Raw genomic sequence first — 26707 nt, 5'->3', positions numbered from 1 at the left:
TCCAACTGAAGATTTGTTCTTCAATGAGGCAGCAACTAACACCTTTAGAGGTACAGCGTGGCATACGCCCTTCCAGCCCTTCGAGCCACACCACCAGCAACAGCCAATTTAGCCCTAGCCTAATCACGGTACAATTTACAACACCCAATTTAGCCCTAGATTAACCATGGTACAATTTACAACACCCAATTTAGCCCTAGCCTAATCATGGTACAATTTACAACCCACCAACCAGTACTTGGACTCTGGGAGGAAACTGAAGCACCTGGAGAAAACCGACACATTCCACCGGGAAGACATACAGATGCCTTACAGATGATGCCAGGACTGAATCCTGACACCCCAAGCTGTAATAGCATCACGCTAACAGAGCACCCTATCCTCCCTTTTCATACGTAGGAAATTCAAACAAAAAGCCGGTGAACGAGGAATGTTGCCCAGCGAGACGGATTTGTCTGAAGACCATTGGTCAGACTGACTGCAGGTGCCCAGGGTGCACACTGAAGGTTCAGCAGCCATATACAGAGATCGTAATCAAGTCAAAGTACAGAAATAACATTTCAGAATCTCAACAAAATTCAGTTTTAAATGTTTTGAGAAGATTATCTGAAAAATTGTCCGGGAGGGCATAATTTTAAGGCGATTGGAGGACAGTACGGCGGGGGGGGGGGGGGTGTCAGAGCTAAGTTTAATAGACAGAGAGAGGTGAGTTTGTGGATTGTGCTGCTAGGGGTGGTGGTAGAGGCAGATCTATCAGGAGAACTTAACAGACTCTTAGATAGACACATGGATGAAAGAAAAATGGAGGAGAGAAGGGTTAGATTGATTTTAAGAGTAAGTTAAAGATTTGGCACAACATTGTGGGCCAAAGGGCTGTAGTGTTCTATGTTCTATGTTAAGTTAAAATTCCCAAGAGATGATAATACACTGGAGGCCTGGCAGAACTTGAGGTAAAAATCATTTCCCACAACTCAGGTAATTCACATCAAAAGGTTCAACCCAAAGATCTGGGGTGCACCATGTTTGAATTTCTCATTTGAACACAATCACAACAGTGAAGTTAACTGAGAACTCAATCTTTCTTCCTAGGCAACTGCAAAGCATGCATTTCCAGTTTGAATGGGGTCTCTCAGTGGTGCAGCAAGAGAATGAGGGTGTGCTCGGCCCAAGTACAGAGCTCGTAATTCAGTCCTGATCCTCATCTCTGTGATATACAGCTGAGCAGAATTTTTGCCTATCCTGGCACTCAGCTTCTGCTTGTTTTAATCAAGTGATCAAACAGAATGCTACTCAGTAGCATAAAAAGAAATGTCAAAGCGCTTTGCAACAGAGAGCAGAAACTAACCATTTCTTTGCCATGGGCTTGAAACTACAACAGACAGCCCGTGTCACTGGAGTTGAGAAGAACGAGAAGAGATCTCATGGAAGCCTATCAAATATTGAAAGGCCTAAATAGACTGAATGTAGAGAAGAATCTAAGATTACAGGGCACAGCCTCAGAGTAGAGGGACTTCCATTTAGAACAGAGATAAGGAGGGATTTCTTTAGTGAGTGGGTTGTGAATCTATGGAATTCATTGCCACAGACAGCTGTGGAGGCCAAGTTATTGAGTGTATTTAAAGCAGAAATTGAAACATTCTTGGTTAGTCGGGGTGTCAAAGGTTATAGAAACATGGCAAGAGAATGGGGTTGAGAGAAATATTAAATCAGGAACGGTACAGCAGACTTGATGGGCCTAAGGCCTAATTCTGCTCCTGTGTTTTATAGTCTTTTAGCATTATAGTCAAATTCAAAGCACATCAAGCAAGAGGTCAAAGTAATGGGAGAAAAGAAATAAAAGCATGAAGTGCTGGCAATACTCAGGTCAAGCAACCTCCCAGAGAATCACAAACACATTTGTCCACATTAGGCCTGTATCCCTCTCCAACTTTCCAGTCCAAGTACTGGACAAACAACTTTTAAATGTTATAATTGCATCTGCCTCCATCACTTCCACTAGCAGGTCATTCCAGCTACTCTTCACTCTCTGTAAATAACCCATCCCTCATCAGATGGAAGGGTATGGACATTGCATAGGCAGAAGGGTTTAGATTTAAGTGGCCATTTGATACGTTCCACACAACACTGTGGGCCAAAAGGCCTGTTACTGTGCTGTACTGGTCTACATTCCACCTCCTTTCAATTTCTCCCTTCACCTTAAGCCTGTGCTTTCTAGTTCAAGGTTGGCCTGCACAGCAGAAAGAGAAATAGTCAATGTTTCAATGGTCTTACATCTGAAACGTTAATTCTATTTATTCTGTCACCTATTCCTCCCTAACCTGCTAAATATTTCCAGAAGCTTCTGTTCATATTCGGTTATGGGGAACAGGCAGTGTGAAAGGCATGCTCTCTCGGTCCCACTACGTCTGCCATTAGGGGCATTCTTTTAACTGCACAACTCAGTAGTGAGAAATGAAGGAAATAAATGCACTTGGAATGTCCTGCTTATTAACACACACAAAATGCTGGAGGAATCAGTAGGTCAGGCAGTGTCTATAGAGATGAATAAAGAACTGATGCTTCAGGCCAAGACGCTTCAACAAGACTGTACTGCTTATGCACAGGCAAGATGTGAGGAGATCAGGGACAGGGAGATGTGTGGAGATCGGCTGAAGGCAGTACATTTGGAGATCAAGTTTGGTGAATTTTTAGGTGATTGGAGGACAGGTGAAGAGAAGAGAGCATGACGAGAGCGGGTAAAGACAAGACGTACGGATGCTGGTGACCTAATAGTGGTTCTGACCCTGCTTCAAACAGTCTGGTGTACACCTCTTCAACTTATCCCCTCCCAGTGTCTTACTTCATCCCCGTGTCTTACTTCATCCCCTTCCCCTTTTGCTCAAGATTTCTAGTTCCTTAAGATTGGAATAAGCTCCTACTACCTATTAAATGCTCCCAATAACGTGCAGCAAGAAAAAGCAGCAAGTTTTTCGACAGGAGTGCTCCCACACAGGTCTGATTTTCGACAGGAAACCCAGTCTCTATAAAATAAAGGTACCGCCTTAGCAGAGCAGTTATCATGGGAGCCGTCATCATCAAAGTAGTTTGAGGCCAAGTAAGAAGCTTTGACTCAACTGGGCTTCGGCAAGAACAGGTGGAGGCAAGGTAAGTTCATTCCTTACTTTTTATTCAACTCTAGAGAGAATAGGGCACATGTCTACAGAGCCAGTGTTCTGTTCTGTGTGTCAGATGTGGGACTTCCAGGAGACTCCAGCCTCCCTGATGACCACGTCTGTGCCAGGTGCATCGAGATGCAGCTCTTTAGAGACCATATTAGGGAACTGGACCTGCAGCTTGATGACCTTCAGTTTGTTAGGGAGAGTGAGGCAGTGAAAGATAGGAGCTACAGGGAGGTGGTCATCCCAGGGCCATAGAAGACAGATAAATGGGTGACTGTCAGAAAAGGGAAGGTGGAATGTCAGATAGTGGAGAGCGCCCCTGTGGCCATCCCCCTCAACAGTAAGTACTCCGTTTTAGTACTGTTGAGGGGGATGACCTACCTGGGGGAAGCAACAGTGGCCATGCCGCTGGCACTGAGTCTGGCCCTGTGGCTCCGAAGGGGAGGAAATTGAAGAGGATGGCAGCAGTTATAGAGAACTGTGTAGACAGGGGGACAGATAGGTGATTCTGTGGATGCAAAAAGGAAACACAGATGGTAGTTTGCCTCCCAGGTGCCAGGATCTGAGATCTTTCTGGATGCGTCTACAATATCCTGAAAAGAGGGTGAGCAGCCAGAAGTCATGGTACATATTGGTACCAATGACATAGGAAGAAAAAAGGGGTCCTGAAAAAAGAATATCGGGAGTTAGGAAGGAAGCTGAGAAGCAGGACCTCAAGGGTAGTAATCTCAGGATTACTGCCTATGCCATACAACAGTGAGGATAGGGAGGGAACGAGGTGGCAGATAAATGTGTGGCTGAAGAATTGGAGCAGGGTCAGGGATTCAGATGTCTGGATAATGGGGACCTCTTCTGGGGCAGGTGGGACCTGTACAGAAGGGACGAGTTGCACTTGAATCCGAGGAGGACCAATGTTCTTACGGGCATATTTACTAGAGCTGTTGGGAATGGTTTAAACTAATATGGCAGGGGCAATGGGAAGACTGATAGAGCTGGGGATGAGCCAGCAGGTTTACAAGCCAATGATTGGGTACAAATGCAGACAGAGCAAGGAGTTAAATTGTCCACAGAGGCAAAATTCAAAAGGGTGAAGAATGCAGGACTGAGGGTGCTGTATTTAAATGCATGTAGCATTTAGAATAAGATGGATGAACTCATGGCACAATTAGAGACTGGTTGGTATGATGTTGCGGGCATCACGAAGTCATGGCTGAACGAGGGCCATAGTTGGGAGCTTAACATCAAAGGATATAGTTTGTATCGAAAGCACAGGCAGGAAGGCATAGGTGGTGGTGTGGCTCTGTTGGTAAGAGATGGAATTACATCTTTAGAAAGAGATTATTGACATAGAGTCAGAGAATGTTGAATCTTTGTGGGTGGAATTAAGAAATTGCAAGGGTTAAAAAACCATTATGGGAGTCATATAAGACGTGGGGTTGAGATTACAAAAGGAGCTGGAAAAGGCATGTAATAAGGGTAATGACACATTTGTAATGAGGGACTTCAATCTGCAAGGGGATTGGGAAAATCAGGTTGGTGTCAGATTGCAAGAGAGGGAGTTTGTTAAATGCCTATGTAATGGCTTTTTAGAGCAGCTTGTGCTTAATCCTACTCAGGGAAATTCCATCTTAGATTGGGTGTTGTGTAATAACCCAGATCTTACTAGGAGGCAGTGATCACAGTACGATTGAATTAATACCTCAACTTGAGAGGGAGAAGCATAACTCACATGTATCTGTATCACAATGGAATAAAGGGAATTACAGAGGCATGAGAGAGGAGCTTGCATAGGTGGATTGGAGGACGATACTGGCGGGGATGACGGCAGAGCAGAGATGGCTGAAGTTTCAGCGAATAGTTCACAAGGTGCAGGATAGATATGTCCAACAGAGGAAGAGGTTCTCAAATGGCAGGGGTAGGCAGTCGTGACTGACGAAGTAAGATAAGGACTGCATAAGATCCAAGGAAAGGGCATATAAGGTAGCAAATTTGAGTAGGAAGTTGGATGATTGGGAAGCTTTTAAAATCCAACAAAAGGCAACTAAGGCAGCTATAAAAAGGGAAAAGATGAAGTATGAGGGCAGACTAGCCAATAATATAAAGCAGATACCAAAAGTTTTTTCCGTTATATAAAGAGTAAAAGGGAGGCGAGAGTTGATATTGGACCGCTGGAAAATGAAGCTGGTGAGGTAGTACTGGGGGGACAAAGAAATGGCAGATGAACTTAATGGGTTCTTTGCATCTGTCACAGGTCCGTGAGTGTCAGGGAGTAGAAATGCATGCTATTGCTTTTACAAAGAAAAAAGTACGAGGCAAACTCAAAGGTCTTAAGGTGAATAAGTCACCTGGGCCAGATGGGTTACATCCCAGAGTCCTGAGAGAGGTTACTGAAGAGATAACAGACGCATTTGTCATGATCTTCCAAGAATCACTTGATTCTCACATGGTCCCAGAGGACAGGAAATTGCAAATGATACCTCACTCTTTTAGAAGGGAGGAAGGCAAAAGAAAGAAAATTATAGGCCAGTTAGCCTTACCGAAGTGGTTGGGAAAATGTTGGAATCTATTATTAAGGATGAGGTTTCAACGTACTTGGTGACTAATGATAAAATAAGTCAAACTCAGCATGGTTTCTGTAAAGGGAAATCTTGCCTGACAACTCTGTTGGATTTCTTGAAAAAAGTAACAGACAGGGTGGACAAAAGAGAGGCAGTGGACATCATTTACTTGGATTTTCAGAAGGCCTTTGATAAGGTACCACATATGAGGCTGCTGAATAAGATAAAATCCTGTGGCATTACAGGACATGGATAGCAGATTGGCTGACAGGCTGAAGCAGACAGTGGGAATAAAAGGGGCCTTTTCTGGTTGGCTGCCAGTGACCAGTGGTGTTCCTTGGGGGTCAGTATTGAGACAAGACTCATGCAAGACTCCCAAAAGGTTAACTTACAGGTTGAGTCTATGGTAAAGGCAGCAAATGCAATGTTGGCATTTATTTCAAGGGGAAAAGAACATAAAAACAAGGAGATAATTCTGAGGTTTTATAAGACACTAGTCAGGCCACACTTGGAGTATTGTCAACAGTTTTGGGCCCCATATCTCAGAAAGAATGTGTTATCGTTGGAGACTTCAGAGCAGGTTCATGAGGATGCTTCCAGAAAGAAGGGGTTAACATATGAAGAATGTTTGGTAGCTTTGGGCCCCTACTCACTGGAATTTAGAAGAATGTGGGGGGATCTCACTGAAACCTACTGAATGCTGAAAGGACTAGATATGGTGTATGTGGAGAGGATGTTTCCTATGTTGGGGGTATACAGAACTAGAGGGCACAGCCTCAAAACTGATGGACGACCCTTTAGAACAGAGGTAATGGGAGGAATTTTTTAGCCAGAGAGTAGTAAATCTGTGGAATGCTCTGCCACAGATTGTAGTGGAGGCCGAGTCCGTGCCTATACTTAGGGCAGAAGTTGATTGTTTCTTGATCAGTGAAGACATCCAAGGATATGGCAAAAAGGCAGGTGTATGGGGTTGAGTAGGATTCAGGATCAGCCATGATGGAATGGTGGAGCAGAATCAATGAGCTGAATGGCCTAATTCTGCTCCTTTGTCTCTGGTCTTAGGGTTTTATCTCAAACAGCCTCTGATAACCAAGTCCATTTCCTGGCCTTTACATGTGGCTTATCCTAGCAGAACCATTTCTACTGACAGGAGAAGTGGCAAAGGCAGGTTACTGGCACCTTAAAACCAGTGGCTTTGGGCAGATTGGAATTTGTCAGTCATGGTTGGCAGCTCATTTAGGAGAAGGAAAACTCTGATCTCAAACGTCCTCTTGCTTTGTGGCTATACTTACTCATAGAGAAGGTTTCGGGAGTAAAACCTGAGGAAAAATCCAGAGCTGGAAACGCTACGGCAGTCCTACGTTGAGTTTCAACACTGAATGGCATCTTCTGCGATGCCACTGGTACTGAACTGTATCAGGCTCTGCCGTTTCTTTGGATTCATCATCTGCATGGAGCGCGGTAGACTACTGCTTGGGCAATAGCTTTCTCTTCATATCGTACTGTCCTGGCTTGCGTATCACATAGACAACTAGGACGCAGTATCTATGGTTGCCCCCAAATGCAGCATCTGCAGAATCTCTTGTGATTATAAGTCTGGTGATAGTCACTGGCTTGAGCATTTTTACTGAACTTAGTGGATGAATGAATCTCAGAAAGTCATCAGTGAATGTGTAAAAGTGACCTAGGCATAAAACCAGATGAATAAATCTTTACATCGTACAGATTGGAGCTAGATGCTGTTGTTTGCTTGTACATACAAAGTGACAGTAAATGACAACATTAAACATGTATTCAGATGAACACAGAACAAGACAAGGCAGGGCACATTGAGAAACAAACTAACCTTCTGGTTGGGTGGCCACTTTGAAAGGAGCAGAGCTCTCTCCCGCTCCATGCTTATTGTGAGCAATCACTCGGAACACATACTTCACGTCTGGCATCAGCTCTCCAATTGTCACCTCTAGATCGCCCGGTCGACTAGTATTTTCCACACGTTCCCTATTGGGAAATATCAGAGCAGAGTGTTTTTACAACTCATCCATCCATATGGAAGTGGTGACCTGTCCTGAGGTGGTGGCTGCTCCACACCCAATGACAGCAGTGTCAAGTATTAAGCTCCATTTCTACCCAGCTCTCTCATTATTCAAGGGGTCAAGAGAAACGTGGACTGCGTGGTTGTAGAAGCAGGCTCATTAACCGACACCCAGTTTCAGGTATTCCAGCATGAGTAAGATCACAGTCGACATGCGTATTCCATTGGGCTTGAATAAAATTATCAGTGTTTCCAAAAACTAATCATTTTCCCAGCTTTGAATGTGGTATATGAATCTGAAATAAGGACAAGCTGTTTTTGCCCAACAGAACCACATAGAATACTTTCTAAGTGAAAAAAACTGAGAAATGGATAAATTCCAGGAGAGAGCAGTACCAGAAAGCATGCACTCAGGGTAATACCCTCAGCCCAGTGCAGGGACGGTGATGGGGCAGGGTTGGGGAGCTGGGTGGAAATACGTTGAACTTAAATGTTACAGGCAGGAAAAAAGGGCAATGATACCAGAAGGAATTCCAGGTGACTGTACAAGGTGGAGGAGCTGTGTCAAGTTGTGCAAGACTCATTAAGGTCACAGTCAAAGCATATCATTATAGATGGTGGGATGTTGTTGGAACCATAGAGACAGACAGTATGACTATGATTTATTAGAATTTATCAAGTGAATAAATGCTTAGAGTTACAGAGAAAAGTCCAAAAAATACAAATGTATAATGATTCTTACTTGTCAGAGAAGGTAAATAACCAGAGACTCTACTAGCTGTGAATGACAAACTCAGGACTATCACTGGGCAAAGGGACTGCGGCTTTTCACACAAGACAATGAACAAACAGGGTGCGTAATTCAACTAATGAGCTGAGGCTGGAGGGCAATTTTAAAACCGTACTAGATACACAGTTGAAAGGAAGAATATGAACGGATTAGGAAAAAAACATCAGGGAAATGGGATTACAGCTGAGAGCTCCATTTCAGACTTAATACTGTTAAAGTGTAGCAACTGTTAAAATGTCATTACAGCAGCAGCTGATCTGTGCCCAGCAAGATCCCACAGCAACACTGTGATAATGACCAAAAAATGTAATGTTAGCTTTGATTAAATATTGCTCAGGACACAAGAGAGAACATGGGTGATACTCTCTGCAAGCTGGCTTACATCCACTTGAAGGTAAGGAACAAGGAACACTTGTTTCATTTATCTGGAGACACAATGCAGACCAGGCTCTTCCAGCCCAATGAGACACACTGCCCTGCAACCCACCAATTTTAACATCAGCCAAATCACAGGACAATTTACAATGAACAATTGATCTACTAACCGTACATCTTTGGACTGTGGGAGGAAACCTATGCATACATGGGAAGGAATGTACAGAGGACACCAGCTTTGATACTTTGAGCTGTATTAGCACCATGCTGACCACTATGCAACCATGGTGCCCACTTGTTATGACCGTGAGATCCCCATCAACACTTGTTGGAGGGTTGGCCTAGATTATGTGGTGAACTACTTGAGTGGGCTCTGAGGCAGCTGTGGTGGTGATACCACTGACCCATGTTACACAGTACACCAAGTCACATTAATTCAACCCAGCACCAGATAAAGGGGTCACTCTAGAAACCTGCCACTTCCTTTCTTCTAAGCTGATTCCTTGAAATAAGTATTAAATATTACAAATGTTAATCTATTCACTTTGGGCAATACTCACGTTACCACTTCACACATCTGACAGTGACAGCCTTGTCCCAGTCAGGAGCAGGAGAGGAGGAGACACTGGGGAGCAGCGCTGTTGGAGTGCAGTAAATACAGACTGGGTTGACATGCTTTAGGCAGGGAGCTCTCAGTGTTAGTAACCAGAGGGCAAGGGTTGCAGAACTCCTACCTGTTGGCACCATCCTTGGCGTAGTACACGGAGTAGGCGAGGATCTCTGCGTTTGGCTCAGCGGGTGGGCGCCATGCCAGCTTGATGAAGCGCGTGGAGACAAGGAGAGCCACCACATCACGGGGAGCAGAGGGCAGCAGTCCAGCAGTGGCCGTCGCTAGATGGTCAGCAGTGGCACTTGTCAGTGAGGTGGGGGGAAATGTTGGGATGGGAACATCTTGGTGCACAGGAAGGGATGGTGGGATGGACGGCAGACGCCACAACACACAAAACAAAAATAAAAAATAAAAAAAGGAGAAAAAGTAAAGAAAATAAACCAAATCAAAGCACAATGGGAACATAAAATGAACAGACATAGAAAGGGCAAATGGGCAGCTATTTGCTGAACTCAAAGGGAGGTACACAGACATACATTATAGCAGCAGTCCATGAGGACACAGGCACACAGTAACATACACCCAGGGAGGTACACAGACATACATATAGCAGCAGTCCATGAGGACACAGGCACACAGTAACATACACCCAGGGAGGTACAAAGACATACATATAGCAGCAAACCATGAGGACACAGGCACACAGTAACATACACCCAGGGAGGTACACAGACATACATATAGCAGCAGTCCATGAGGACACAGGCACATACACCCAGGGAGGTACAAAGACATACATATAGCAGCAAACCATGAGGGTACAGGCACACAGTAACATACACCCACACAACACAACAAACAGTGTAACACAAAGTCTGGAAGACCTAAGACATGGGAGCAGAACTAGGCCATTTGGCCCATCGAGTCTGCCCCATTTCATCATGGCTGATTTATTATCCCTCTCAACCCCATTCTCCAGCCTTCTCCCCGTAACTTTTGATGTCCTTACTAATCAAGAATATGCTTTAAATATACACCTCTATATTTATTTATCATGAATTTCATTGTACTGTTACCGCAAAGTTAACAAATTTCACAACATATGCCTGTGATATTAAACTTGTTTCTGATTCTGATAGTTTGGCCTCCTCTGCTGCCTATGACAATGAATTCTACAAATTCACCACTCTCTGGCTGAAGAAGTTCATCCTCGTCACTGTTCGAAATGGAAGTCACTCTATTCTGAGGCTGTGCCCTAAACTGCCTCACTATTGGAAACACTGATTCCTCACCCACTCTTTCTAAGCCTTTCAATACTTGATAGGCCACTACAATACACAACTAGAGTACAGAACCTTCTAACGTCACTCAGCCCAAAATACTCCAATTCTCAGATTCAGTGGTTTACTGATCCATCCCCGGGGATTTACGGATCGTTCACCAGCTCAGGGTTTACTGACCCATCCCCATCCCAGGGTTTTATTGACCCATCCCCATCGCAGGGTTTTACTGACCCATCCCCATCCCAGGGTTTACTGACCCATCCCCATCCCAGGGATTACTGACCTATCCCCATCCCAGGGCTTACTGACCCATCCCCAGCTCAGGGTTTTATTGACCCATCCCCATCCCAGGGTTTTATTGACCCATCCCCAGCTCAGGGTTTATTGACCCATCCCCATCCCAGGGTTTTATTGACCCATCCCCAGCTCAGGGTTTATTGACCCATCCCCAGCTCAGGGTTTACTGACCCTTCCCCAGCTCAGGGTTTACTGACCCATCCCCATCCCAGGGTTTTATTGACCCATCCCCATCGCAGGGTTTTACTGACCCATCCCAGGGTCTACTGACCCACCCCCATCCCAGGGTTTTATTGACCCATTCCCATCCCCAGGTTTACTGACCCATCCCCATCCCAGGGTTTACTGACCCATCCCCAGCTCAGGGCTTACTGACCCATCCCCATCCCAGGGTTTACTGACCCATCCCGATCCCAGGGTTTTATTGACCCACCCTGATCCCAGGGTTTACTGACCCATCCCCATCCCAGGGTTTACTGACCCATCCCGATCCCAGGGTTTTATTGACCCACCCTGATCCCAGGGTTTACTGACCCATCCCCATCCCAGGGTTTACTGACCCATCCCGATCCCAGGGTTTTATTGACCCATCCCCAGCTCAGGGCTTACTGACCCATTCCCATCCCAGGGGTTTACTGACCCATTCCCATCCCAGGGTTTTATTGACCCATCCCCAGCTCAGGGTTTACTGACCCACTCCCAGATTAAATGACCATGGGATAGAGAAAGTTTACTCTGCAGAATAACTTTTCTACCACTTGAGAAGGGACTGGAACTCAGTGCGCATTCATCCCTGGGTGAAAATGATGCCAGCTGGAGTAAAGCTCTCAGGTTATGACTCCCTAATGCTCCCCAAGTAAAGCAAGATATTCTGAGATCACAACAGAAACACCAGAAGGCATCCTGGGCTGACTTTAAAATACTTAATAAGATCTTGAGCACATGAATTAAAAGTAAGCTCGTTCCTTCTCGCAGGGGCAGCTGTGGTCAAATTCAACTGCAACAAGAGGAATAAACTAGATATCTAAACATATCCAATCTTTAACATTAAATCTGAGGTGTTTAGAAACTTAGAAAATAGGTGCAGGAGTAGACCATTTGGCCCTTCGAGCCTGCACCACCATTCAGTATGATCATGGCTGATCATCCAACTCAGAACCCTGCACCAGCCTTCCCTCCACACCCCCTGATCCCTTTAGCCACAAGGGCCATATCTAACTCCCTCTTAAATATAGCCAATGAGCTGGCCTCAACTGTTTCCTGTGGCAGAGAATTCCACAGACTCACCACTCTCTGTGTGAAGAAGTTTTTCCTAATCTCGGTCCTAAAAGGCTTCCCCCTTTATCCTCAAACTGTGACCCCTCGTTCTGGACTTCCCCAACACTGGGAACAATCTTCCTGCATCTAGCCTGTCCAATCCTTTTAGGATTTTATACATTTCAATAAGATCCCCCCTCAACCTTCTAAATTCCAACGAGTATAAGCCTAGTTGATCCAGTCTTTCATCATATGAAAGTCCTGCCATCCCAGGAATCAATCTGGTGAACCTTCTTCGTACTCCCTCTATGGCAAGGATGTCTTTCCTCAGATTAGGGGACCAAAACTGCACACAATACTCCAGGTGTGGTCTCACCAAGGCCTTGTACAACTGCAGTAGTACCTCCCTACTCCTGTACTTGAATCCTCTTGCTATAAATGCCAGCATACCATTTGACTTTTTCACTGCCTGCTGTACCTGCACGCCCACTTTCAATGACTGGTGTATAATGACACCCAGGTCTCGTTGCACCTCCCCTTTTCCTAATCGGCCACCATTCAGGTAATAATCTGTTTTCCTGTTTTTGCCACCAAAGTGGATAACCTCACACTTATCCACATTAAATTGCATCTGCCATGAATTTGCCCACTCACCTAACCTATCCAAGTCACCCTGCATCCTCTTAGCATCCTCCTCACAGCTAACACTGCCGCCCAGCTTCGTGGCATCCGCAAACTTGGAGATGCTGCATTTAATTCCCTCATCCAAGTCATTAATATATATTGTAAACAACTGGGGTCCCAGCACTGATCCTTGCGGTACCCCACTAGTCACTGCCTGCCATTCTGAAAAGGTCCTGTTTATTCCCACTCTTTGCTTCCTGTCTGCCAACCAATTCTCTATCCACATCAATACCTTACTCCCAATACCGTGTGCTTTAAGTTTGCACACTAATCTCCTGTGTGGGACCTTGTCAAAAGCAACCTCCTGTGTGGGACCTTTGATTATATAGGTAATTCTGGAGTAGGTTGCCTGACCGGGGAGCTTAAAAAATAATTCTGTATTGTGCAATAAAAATACAAATGAATTCTATCATCAGAACTCAGCATTACTAACAGGCATCTAAGTAAGCACTGGAATCATCAAAGCATGGAAAGCTTTGGGACGAGCAGATGTGCAATGGTCGGCATGGACACTGAAGAGCCTGTTTCAGTGCAGTGCAGTACAGTACAGTTCTGTGACTCTCCACGTTTCTGTGCCTAGTGTGATAGAATGGATATTATCCATTATGCATACATGCTTCCCAATATCCAGGAACTCAAACAGTCCTTCCAAACGAAGTAACAAAGCTCTTGCTCTTCTTCAGGTCTAGTCTACTGTATTAGGTGTTCCTGTCCACTGCAGAAACCAAACACAAACAGAGTGACCATTTTGCAAAGCACCTTCCTTTAGTCTGGACAGAGAACCCCAAGTTCCTAGCTGCCTTTCACTTTAATTTTCCATCTTACACCCATGCTGATGGGCATTTCAGTCTCTGTCCAGCTACACTGTTCCAACTAGGCCAATTATAAGCAGGAGGAACAGCATTCATCTTCAGGTGTCAGTATTGAATTCAGCAATTTCAAGTAAGTCTTGTCAATTCTACGACAGGTACATTTTCACAGGCTTAGAATTTCTAGTTTTCCGCATTTGGTTTCAAAATCATTATCTGACAGAGGCATTCCCTTTGCTCCTCTCCCTCCCACCGTCCTCATTAACCAGCTCACGATCACAGGAATCACCTCAGTATATTCCTTCTCTCATTACCTCTCAGCTGAATGCTCCTGTTCTCAGTTACCATCAGGTAGAGGTACAGAAGCTTAAAGGCACACACTCAACGATTCAGGAACAGCTTCTTCCCCTCTGCCATCCGATTCCTAAATGAACACTACTTTACTTTTTAAAAAATATATATTTATGTTTTTGCAGAATTTTTAATCTATTCAATTGTAATGTAATTGATTTACTTATTTATTTATTATTATTATTATATAATTTTGTGTTTTTTTTCTTCTACATTATGTATTGCACTGAACTGCTGCTGCTAGGTTAACAATTTTCACGTCACATACCGGTGATAATAAACCTGATTCTGATTCACTCTTTTTCTCGCTTTCCCAATTCTGATGAAGGGTTTTCAATATAAAACATTATGTCTGCTTTCTTTGCTGAGGATACTGCTGAGCGTTTCCAGCATTTTCATTATTGATCATTTTTAGCATCTACAGTTTTTTGTGGATTTTCATTAAACTCATCAAATTCTTGAAGCATTAGTGAAGTATTTCTCTGTATGCTTTGATGTACGTGATAAATAAATGAATCTAAACGTGATGCAAAGGGAAACCACTGCCATTTGCACTGTTACAGATATCCTCATTCTGTTTGTTTAATACAGCCTTTCAATGACCCATCAACCTCTGAGAGACTGCAGTGTACTTCTTGGTCCCTGTGACCTAACATCACTGTAACAGGCAGCTGTAAAATGCCACAACAATCTCAAACTCCAAGAGATCGATATATGTTTTCAAATCAATAGTTCAATATGGTCATCATTAAAATAACTCTAACCTGCTTCTATCAGTTTTATTGTAAACGAACTAATGTCACTGGCCTCCAAATTTTGTGGCAATATTGCACGCGAAAAGCAAGCCAAAGACTGAAGGCGATGGCTGTGGGGAAGTAAACTATAAACACAAGAAATTCTGTAGATTAACACTGACATAAAATGCTAGAGGATGTAAACTTACCCTCTGCTACGTGAACAGGTATGCAGTATTGTAAGATCTGAGAATTACATTCCAGAAGCAGAGGTCAATGTGCACATATCACACATTTGGTGTCAAAACCAGAGGTCAGTTATTTACCCCGATTATCTAAACTAAACTTTAGAGTTGTAAATTCACAGCCCCTCAATGAGAAAGCTTGAGGAGAAGTTTGGAGTGATGACAACTTTGTTTGACACCAGTTTGTGCTGGGTCTGGGAATGGCTGGAATTACAGCTTGCACACCATCATTCAGCAGCTTCAGAATGGAGACACCTGTCTGTTCGTGGCCAAATCTGAAGGGATCTCTGCTCTCCCTCCATGTGAGCGAGGCTCTTGTAAAGTCAAATAGGATCACATATGATCAATGCTGCTCCCTGCATTTTCCCAGAATTGCCCCAAATTGAAGATCATACCCACATATGCACGAAATCTGCACTACAATTAAGGGAGTAGATCTTTCTTGAAGATGGCTATATTTAGTAACAACATTCTTGTCAGGCAGAGTCACAGTCAGCCAAGCAAGGTGACTACACTCCAGTGAGTGACCAGGACTCATTGTATGAGCATACAATAACCATTTTCTATGGATGGCACTTTTCTGGGGAATACTACCCTGTTTTCATGGGAGAAGTTGATGTGGTTTCTACTTTCTCCACCTTTAAACAGACTGGGTTTTCTGTGTAAATTGCTGCGAGTCACTTGCCTGCCCCACTTTCACCTCACAAAATGCTGGAGGAAGTCAGCATGGCAGGCAGCATAAATGGAAAAGAGTGAAAAGTCGACATTTCAGGCCGAAATCCCTCATCAGGACTGTTGGCAATGAAGATTCTGTATTTAATATTGTATCCTCAAGGCTAAAGGAGCTTCCTGAGAAATAAATCATAAAATTATTACCATGGGAAAGATAAAAGGAAGGAGGTCTCATTACTGTGTAATATTGACTTCTTGTAAAAGGGTCTTCAATCAGCCGTGCACATAGCAGAAAACAATAGCTGTCTGTGTACAACACTAGACTAGGTCTTATAAGACTTCCAGACCATCCTTATAGCAGTATCAGCTGGCAACAGCACTTGGTTTTGGACAAATCGTATCCAGGAACTGCACCCTTTGCCCAGCGGTGATAGTGTAAGCTCTTTCCTTCCTATTACACTTACTGTCTCTGCCTGAGATTCAACAATCATCCCCCCTTCGACAAGAGGCTCCAGAATCACTTCTGATAAAGACACTAGAGGAGAGCAGCTTAGGGAATGGATATCAGAACAGCTAATCAATACACAGAAATTTATAAAGGGAAGTTAACAGATAATCAATACACTGAGGAATTACATGAATGTGGTTAGATTCATCTCAACTCAGAGTGCTTTGGTTATACGGTATACTCACTCTCCTTTAAGGACACAATGCTTTATCTGTCACTCTTTCCTATTTTTAGTAATAAAACAGAGCTTAAATACACAGTAGTATTTATTGCACTACGTTTCTGCTACAAATAGTACAGCAAATCCAATCAGTGTAAATCCATTGCAGATCAATGATCCTATCGACCTGACTCTCCCATATCCATGAAGTACACATGTTAGTCAACTCATTAATATCACAATGTACCATTACAGCAGCACATGGCTGGCAGGGCTTCAAATGGATCATGTGCTTTATTCAGTCAGTTACTGTGAGAAGTTTTACATTTAATACCCAGTATCTGTGGTTAATGGAGTGAGGGTACCATAATTGGACTATCAGCATGATGCCTCATCTAATTGCATTTTGATCACCCTTTCATTTTGAATTTTATTTCCTTCCCTTGGATTCCTCTGGGACTGTTAACTGCTCCGGATTCACCTATTCCGATTCTTCATGGCTGTGTTATTGCACTAGAACAGTGTCAGATTCAGCTCTGTGTTCTGGGGCACAAAGAGACATGTCAGTGGAACTGCACTATAATGATCAGAGATCATGGGGAGTGGCAGCTGGATACAAACATTGAACAAGGAACAGGCCCTTCAGTATTAGTACTGACCATGCCAATCCAAACTCATTCTACCTGTCTGCACACAGTCTATATCCTTACATTCCTTGCCTGTTCACTTGTCTGTCTAAATGCCTCTTAAAAGTTGCCCTTTGACCTGCTTCCACCTCCTCCCCTGGCAACGTGTTCCAATCCCTGAAAAAAAAACTTGTCTCCTTAAATCTCCTGTTAACATTCCCCCTCTCACTTAAAGCTATTCCGTCCAGTATTTAACATTTCTACCCTGATTAAAGGACTCTGAACATCTAGCCTGTCTATGCCTCTCAAAATTTTATAAACCTCTATCATGTGTTCCCTTCACTGATCAACACTCAGTAGAAAACAATTCAACTTTGTCTATACTCTTCTTTAAGCTAATATTGTGTAATCCAGGCGACCTGCTGGTGAACTTCTTCTGCACCCTCTCCAAAGGCTCCACATCCTTCCTGCAACGCGGTGACCAGGACTGCACCCAATATTCCAAGTCCAGCCTAACCAAAGATTTATACAGCTACAACATGACTTCCTGGCTTTTATATTCAACACCCAACCAATGAAGGCAAGTACACTGTATGTTTTTAATGACTCTGTCTTCTTAGATGCATCGTCACTTTCAGGGAGCTATGGGCTTGCGTAGCTAGATCCCTCTATATCAGCGGTCCCCAACTGCCAGGCCACTGACCGGTACTGGGCCGCAAAGCATGCTACCAGGGCGCGAGGAAACGGTATGATTTGGCGATATGAGTCAGCTGCACCTTTCCTCATTCCCTGTCACGCCCACTGTTGAACTTGAACGCACGCAAGGTGGATACCCGCGCGTCATAGATGTCAGCACGGGAAGGAGATCAACTCCCCGAGCTTGCAAATGATGACAGGCTGAAAAGTATGTTTGACATAACAACTCTGCCGGCATTCTGGGTCAAAGTCAGGGTTGAATATCCTGAGATAGCCACGAAAGCACTGAAAACGTTGCTGCCATTTCCAACATATCTCTGCAATGAATGCAACGAAAACTAAATTGCGGAATAGACTAGACATAAGGAACCCCCTTCGAGTATCGCTGTCTCCCATCACCCCTCGATAGGACCGTTTTGTTGCAGGGAAACAAGTCCAGGGCTCCCACTGATTTAGCGATATTGGTGTGTTGCAATGATTTTACATGTTCATACGGGGAAAATATGTGCTGTGTGTTTAATATCCAAATGTTACTTAAAATATTATGATGCTATTGACTTACTTATATAACCACCTAACAATTACAGCACGGAAACAGGCCATCTCTGCCTTTCTAGTCCGTGCCGAACGCTACTCTCACCTAGTCCCACCAACCTGCACTCAGCCCATAACCCTCCATTCCTTTCCTGTCCATATACCTATCCAATTTTTCGTTAAATGATAATATCGAACCTGCTTCTGCCACTTCTAGTGGAAGTTCATTCAACACTTACTTCAAGCTCCCCTGTCCTCCCCTGATAATTGACTTATCATTATATCCATGCAAGGAAAATATGCGCTGTGTGTTTAATATTAAATTCATTAAAATTTAGAAATGAAATTGAGTGTATTAGGCACTTTTCACCTATATTCCGGTTGTGATTAACACCCACCCCCCCCCCCCCACCAACAGAATCGCCAAAAACGATTTGCAGAAAAAAAATCGGCACGTAGACACATGCACACTGGTGCCCGCGCAAGGCTTCATGGTCATGGTAGTCTTTCTCAGGGTAAACCCAGCGTATTTGACTGCTACTCTTGTCCGTTGGCAACTCTACACGCCCCCCACCCCCGGGGTCGGCCGGTCTGCAAGAATATTGTCAATATTAAACTGGTCCGCAGTGCAAAAAAGGTTGGGGACCCCTGCTCTATATATCAATGTTTTTAAGGGGTCCTTTAATTTTCTGTACATGTCCCACATAATATTTGACCTTCCTAAGTGCAACACCTCACACTTGTCTGGTTTAGGCTTCACCTGCATTTTTCTGCTCACATTTCATCTGGCCTGTATCCTGATGAATCCTTTAACAATCATCTTCATCATCCACAACTCGGCCAATTTTTATGTCACCTGCAAACTTACTCCTCACCCTCTTCCAATTTCATTGAAATCATTAAATATGTTAAAAACAGAACACACAGGTGACAATCCTCTGGTTATATAAATTACCCTCTGTCTTCACAACAAAACCTGCAGATGCTGGAAATTCAAGCAACACACACAAAATGCTGGTGGAACACAGCAGGCCAGGCAGCATCTATAGGAAGAAGTACAGTCAACATTTCTGGCCGAGACCCTTCGTCAGGGCTAACTGAAAGAAGAGATAGTAGGAGATTTGAAAGGGGGGAAGGGGAGGGGGAGGGGGAGATCTGAAATGATAGGAGAAGACAGAAGGTGGAGGGAAGAAGCTAATAGCTGGAAAGTTGCTTGGCAAAAGAGATACGAGGCTGGAGAAGGGGGAGAATCATGGGACAGGAGGCCTAGGGAGAAAGAAAGGGGGAGGGGAGCCTAGAGGAAGATGGAGAGCAGGCAAGGAGTGATTGTGAGAGGGACTGGCGCTTTTAAGGAATATAGAAGTGGATAAGTCTCCAGGTCCGGACAAGATATTCCCTAGGACCTTGAGGGAAGTTAGTGTGGAAATAGCAGGGGCTCTGACAGAAATATTTCAAATGTCATTAGAAACGGGGATGATGCTGAAGGATTAGCGTATTGTTCATGTGGTTCCATTGTTTAAAAAGGGTTCTAAGAGTAAACCTAGCAATTATCGGCCTGTGAGTTCGACGTCAGTGGTGGATAAGTTGATGGAAAGTATTCTTAGAGATGGTATATATAATTATCTGGATAGACAGGGTCTGATTAGGAACAGTCAACATGGATTTGTATGTGGAAGGTCATGTTTGACAAATCGTATTGAATTTTTTGATGAGGTTACTAGGAAAGTTGATGAGGGTAAAGCGGTGGATGTTGTCTATATGGACTTCAGTAAGGCCTTTGACAAGGTTCCACACGGAAGGTTAGTTTGGAAGGTTCAATCGTTAGGTATTAATATCGAGGTAGTAAAATGGATTCAGCATTGGCTGGATGGGAGACGCCAGAGAGTAGTGGTGGATAACTGTCTCAGATTGGAGGACGGTGTGTAGCGGTGTGCCTCAGGGATCTGTACTGGGTCCAGTGTTGTTTGTCATATATATTAATGATCTGGATGATGGGGTGGTAAATTGGATTAGTAAGTATGCAGATGATACTGAGATAGGTGGCGTTGTGGATAATGAAATAGGTTTTCAAAGTTTGCAGAGAGATTTAGGACAGTTAGAAGAGTGGGCTGAAATATGGCAAATGGAGTTTAATGCTGATAAGTGTGAGGTGCTACATTTTGGTAGGACTAATCAAAGTAGAACATACATAGTAAGTGGTAGGGCATTGAAGAATGCTGTAGAACAGAGGGATCTAGGAATGATGGTGCATAGTTCCCCGAAGGTGGAATCTCATGTGGATAGGGTGGTGAAGAAAGCTTTTGGTATGCTGGCCTTTATTAATCAGAGCATTGAGTATAGGAGTTGGGGTGTAATGTTGAAATTGTATAAGGCATTGGTAAGGCCAAATTTGGAGTATTGTGTACAGTTCTGGTCATCGAATTATAGGAAAGATGTCAATAAAATTGAGAGAATACAGGGGAGATTTACTGAAATATTGCCTGGGTTTCATCTCCTAAGTTACAAAGAAAGGTTGAACAAGTTAGGTCTTTATTCTTTGGAGTGTAGAAGGTTGAGGAGGGACTTGATAGAGGTGTTTAAAATTATGAGGGGGATTGATAAAGTAGACGTGGATAGGCTTTTTCTATTGAGAATGGGGGAGACTCAAACAAGAAGACATGAGTTGAGAGTTAAAGGGCGAAAATTTAGGGGTAACATGAGGGGGAACTCCTTTACTCAGAGAGTGGTAGCTGTGTGGAACGAGCTTCCAGCAGAAGTGGTTGAGGTAGGTTCAATGTTGTCGTTTAAATTTAAATTGGATAGATATATGAACAGGAAAGGAATGAAGGATTATGGGCTGAATTCAGGTCGGTGGGACTAGGTGAGAGTAAGAGTTCGACACGGACTAGAAGGGCCGAGATGGCCTGTTTCCGTGCTGTAATTGTTATATGGTTATATAAAACGTAGTTTGATCTTCATCCAAGTCACAATAATAGACAAACACAATCTGCCTAAACTAGTAACACAAAAACAATTGTACTTCTCGTCGATACTGATTACTCCATTTAAACAATCACAGTCTAGGTTAAAAAAAAATACATGAACCTCTGCAGTAATGCCTCCTACAACAGCTGGAGTCAAGCATTCCAATCAATGAGATAAGATTGGAGGTGTGGTTTGTCAAGGTGCCCTGCCTTATAAAAGACATACAAAGTTAGGTTACTGACAGACAGTGCTCTTTGCAAGGAAGATCTATTTATGTGCACCATGCCTTCATCAAAACAGCTTTCAAAGGACCTCAGAATCAGAATTGTAGAGATGCATACAGATGGAAGAGGCTACAAAAACATTTTTAAAGACTCAAGTGTTCACCAGTCCACAGTAAGAGAAATTTTCTAGAGGAAACTCAGTATTAAACCCACTCCCTAGGAGTGGGCGTCCTGCAAAGATCACACCAAGAGCACAATGTGTAATGCTGAAGGAGGTGAAAAAGAACCCAAAGTAACAGCAAAAGACCTGCAGAAATCTCTAGAAATTGCTAAAGTCTCTGTTCACATGTCTCTATAATAAAAACGCAGAACAAGAATGATGTTCATGGAAGCCGCTATGGAGGAAACCACTGTTCTCCCAAAAAAAAATTACTGTACATCTCAAGTTTGCAAAAGACCACCTGGATGTTCCACAACACTTTTGGGACAATGTTCTGTGGAAAGATGAGACAAAAGTTGAACTTTTTAGCAGAAATGCACACTGCTATGTTTAGAGGGAAAAGGGTACTGCCCACCACACCATTACCTCATCCCAACTGTGAGGCATGGTGGAAGGAACAGTATGGTTTGAGACTGCCTTGCTGCCTCAGGGCCTGGATAGTTTGCAATCATTGAAGGAACAATGAATTCAAAATCATATCAAGACATTTTACAGGAGAATGTCAGGGTAGCAGTCCACCACCTGAAGCTTAATAGAGGTTGGATGATGCAAAAAGATAATGATCCGAAATACAAGAGTAAATCTACAACAAAATGGTTTAAAAAGAAGAAAATTTGTGCTTGGAATGGCCAAGTCAGAGTCCAGACTTTAACCCAATTGAGATGCTGTGGCATGATCTGAACAGGACTGTTCATGCAATGTATCCCAGAAATATCGATGAACTGAAACAGTTTTTCAGAAGTGGAGAAGTGGTCTAAAATTCCCCCGTCATTGTGCAGCTACAGGAAATGGTTATTGCTGCTAAAGGAGGTTCTACTGTACCAGTTATTAAATATAAGGGTTCACATACGTTTTCTAGCCAATGTGTTCAGTAAAGGTATGAAAAGTACAATTTTTTGTGTGTTATTAGTTTAGGCAAATTGCATTTGTCTATTATTGAGACTTAGATGAAGATCAGACCAGATTTTATGAGTAATTAATGCAGAAAACTAGGTCATTACAAAGAATTCACTAACATTTCTTGCAACTGTACCAGTAGTCCCAGATTCCTTTGTTCTACCACACTCCTCAGTGCCCTGTCGCTCACTGTGTAAGAACTACCCTGGTTGGTCCTACCAAAGTACAAAACTTCGCACTTGTCTGCATTAAATTCCATCAGCCCATTTTTCCAGCTGATGCAGACTCTCCTGCAAGCCGTGACAGCCTTCCTTGCTGTCCACTACACCCTCAATCTTGGTGACAATGAGGTGCTGTGAGAGCCTAGTTATGGCACACATTGACTCCAGCTTTCCAGGCAAACCTCGTCCACTGCAATTTGCTCACCTCCAGAACAGGTCCCTGACCCTACAACCATCACTGGAGCATCTGGACAATAAAAGCCACGCACATCACACTGTTGTTTATTGACTCAGCTCACCCACCCAAATCAACAAAAGCAGTGGTTACAACACCAACGAGTTTCCAGGAGCAGGTATGTAAAGGCAGTGTGTACTTCTCCAGGTAACTATTAGGATTCCGTCCACCTGCCGAGGGAATGGGCTCTCCTGCCAACCAGGAGGAAAGAAGAACACTGCCCACCGAGAACTTGCAGACACCTTTGGCTAGAAACCAAGGGAAATATCTTAGCACAAACTGTCTAGGGCAGGGACGATTTAGAATGTGCAGGAACAAAAACTAATTTCTTTTAAAACTGGGTCATTAAGAAAAGACAGTCCCCTATCATTGAAAGGGAGCCTCCCCACATGCAGAATACTAGAACCATGTTTTAGCCCATAGCCCAGAGCAAGCAGAGCTGTTGCTGAAAGCAGTATTCTACCATCTGCCTGACTGCTTTGGCCACCTGTTTCCTTCTCACTCCCTCTGCCAAGTCCTGAGTTCTAACAGAGTCCTGCAGGTTCCCCTTCCCTGGCAGCACCTGGCAGGCACGTCTGTGCTATCTCTCACTTACCGTGTTCCAGGATGATGAGCTGGGCACTGGCCTGCTTGTTCCCCACGTCGTTCTCTGCCACACATTGATACAGACCTTCATCAGACTTCACCAGACCAAGGACCTGTAAGTTCCGCTCATTCTGGAAAAAACAGCAAATAAAGACAATGTTATGTGCCATACAACAACAGCTTCCTTACTAAACAGGAGAGTCCTGGAGTACAACAAATAAAGATCCCTTCTTAGTTTGAAGATGGGCACACTGCTAGGAATTAATAGTTAAAATCTGAAATAGAAATCTACAAGCTTGGACAAATGATCAACACACAGATCTGAAAAGACGATTAGCTTTATTTGTCACATGTACATCGAAACATTGAAATATACAGTGAAATGAATCATTGGCACTGACAAATAACACAGCCCAGGGATACATGGGGCAGCCCGCAAATGTTGTCATGTTTCTGGCACCAACATAGTATGCCCATAACTTGCTAACCCAAACCCATTTGTCTTTGGAATGTGGGAGGAAATTGGAGCACCCAGAGGAAACATACATAGTCATGGTGAGAATATACAAGTTCCTGGGAATTGAATCCAGGTCACTGCACCGCAAAGCTTTATACTGAGCGCTATGCTACCAAAATGATTACACCAGTGAAGGCAAGTGTGAACTTGCTGATTGTTGTTCGACCCAACTTGTTTAATGATGGTAATGCTAAATTATCTACATAGAAGGAAATTTTGTGACTAATACGGACACAAGAAATTCTCCAGATGCTGGAAATCCAAAGCAACACGCACAAAATACTGGAGGAACTCAGCAGGTCAGGCAGCATCTATGGAATTGAATAAACGGTTGACGTTTTGGGGTGAGATCTTTCTTCAGGACTGGGAAGGAAGGGAGAAGACACCAGAATAAAAAGTTGGAGGGAGAAATAGGAGAATAGCTAGAAGGTGATAGGTGAATCTGCAGCAGTTCAAAAAGTTACTCCTTTGAAGGGAAATTAGGGCTGGACAAAAAATGCTGGCATTGAATTATAACAAAAGTGCTGGCAAAGTAATGGAAGCTTGGCAGCCAACAATTTACACGAAGTACACAACATGTGGATGGATGTTTGATGCTAAGAATGGGCCAAAATGTGAAACACACGGTCATAGTCATACAGCACAAAAACAGATCCTTCAGTTCAATAGTCCATGCTAACCATAGCATTCTCTCTGCTAGTCCTAGTTGTCCATGTTCAACCCATAATCCTCCAAGCCTCTCCCCTCTATGTATCTCTCCAAATGCCCTCTAAATGTTGCAATTGTCCCCACCTCAACCACCTTCCTCCGGCAGATAATTTCAGATATTCACTAGTCTCTGTGTAAAGACATAGAAACATAGAAAACCTACAGCACAATAAAGGACCTACGGCCCACAAAGCTGCGTGGAACATGTCCTTACTTTAGAACTACCTGGGCCTACCCATAGCCCTCTATTTTCCTAAGCTCCATGTACCTATCCAGGAGTCTCTAAAGAGACCCTATCGTTTCCACCTCCACCACTGCCGCCAGCAGCCCATTCCACGCACTCACCACTCTCTGCATAAAAAACTTACCCCTGCTATCTCCTCTATACCTACTTCCAAGCACTATAAAACTATGCCCTCTCAGGCAAAAACTTATATGTAGCATGAACAATTGATTTCCTGGTTCCTAAAAAGCACATAAAACTGCTTAAAAGATCAAACTTACTAGTTAAAATCACCCTTTGACCTCCTTTGCTCTGGGAATACAAGCCCAGCCTGTCAAATGAAGTCTTCTAATCCAGGCATTATCCTGGTGGATTTCCTCTGCACTCTCTCACGTACAATCACAGCCTCGCACTTACTGTGCTGTAACCACAACTCCATACAATGTGGTCTAATCAGAGTTATACCACACAGAAGCAGATCCGTTGGCCCAATCTGTCCATGTTTGCATTTGCCCCATATCTCTCTAAACCTTTGCTATCCATGTAACTGTTCAAATACCTTTGAAGTGTTGTAATTGTATCTATCTCTATCACTTCCTCTGCAGCTCATTCCATAGACCCACCACCCTCTGTGTGAAAGGTTGCCCTCAGGTCCCCTTTAAATCATTACTTTCTCACCTTAATCTAATGAACTCTCCTTCCCTGAGAAAAAGACTGTGAATACTCATTTGTAAAGTTGCAACACAATATCCTAACTCTTATACTCATGAAGGCAATTATGGTGTCTTCTTCACCAACCGATCTACTGTTTTGACTCTTAAGAAACTATGAATTTGAAAACCAAGGTCACTCTGTTTATCAACATTCATTCTGCATATATTTTGCCTACTTGACTTCTAAATATGCATTACCTCACATGTATCAGATTAAATTCCACCTGCCAATACTTTGCCCAACATACCCATCCTGATCTGTGCCCTGCTGAAGCCTTCTTCGTTATCCACAACGTCACCTACAAATTTGCCTCCTACATTCACATGAAGGCATCATGTGTGGTTCCTCATAAAAGGTGTCTGTGGAATAGCGAAAAGAATCATTCTAGTTGCCATGCACCTTCAAAACAGAAGCGTATCAACCATCCTAACCTGACTGGCTTAGACTAATGATGTTCCGCCAGAACTCTCTCTGTACAGAATTTCTTCTACATGTGCTGACTTGCGTTCCAATTCCCACTTATTCTGTTCATAGACAACATAGAGAAAATCTGTAACTATATGAGCCATCACAAACAAGTGAAAATCTGCAGATGCTGGAAATCTGAGCAACTCACACGAAATGCTGGAGGAACTCAGCAGGCCAGGCAGCATCTATGGAAAAAAGTACAGTCCACATTTCAGACCAAGATGTCGACAATGTCCTTTTCCATAGATGCTACCTGACCTGCTGAGATCCTCCAGCATTTTGTGTGTGTTGTACTATAGCCATGAAAAAATCATTTGAGGTGCTCTCAGTATCAACAACAGACTTGCTT

The 26707-nt window shown here is 43.6% G+C and overlaps 1 protein-coding gene across 3 annotated transcripts in view; it reads right to left on the bottom strand.

The window, feature by feature from the left end:
- The window catches only part of LOC140211906 (neogenin-like), a 343448-nt gene that overhangs the window by 132207 nt on the left and 184534 nt on the right, over positions 1-26707 (bottom strand). For 2 of the 3 annotated variants that reach the window (XM_072282103.1, XM_072282105.1), the window contains 3 exons: positions 23739-23859; positions 9651-9867; positions 7563-7717 (listed from right to left, as the gene is read on the bottom strand). In XM_072282103.1, coding sequence (XP_072138204.1) covers positions 7563-7717; positions 9651-9867; positions 23739-23859 — 493 coding nt within the window. The remainder of the gene's footprint in view (positions 1-7562; positions 7718-9650; positions 9868-23738; positions 23860-26707) is intronic. The other variant, XM_072282104.1, reaches the window with a different exon arrangement.

This window comes from Mobula birostris, chromosome 18 (genome assembly GCF_030028105.1).
Source record: "Mobula birostris isolate sMobBir1 chromosome 18, sMobBir1.hap1, whole genome shotgun sequence".
In the NCBI taxonomy this organism is placed as follows: Eukaryota; Metazoa; Chordata; class Chondrichthyes; order Myliobatiformes; family Myliobatidae; genus Mobula; species Mobula birostris.
Note: the sequence above shows the minus strand (reverse complement) of the source record. Positions and strands in the feature narration are given on the sequence as shown.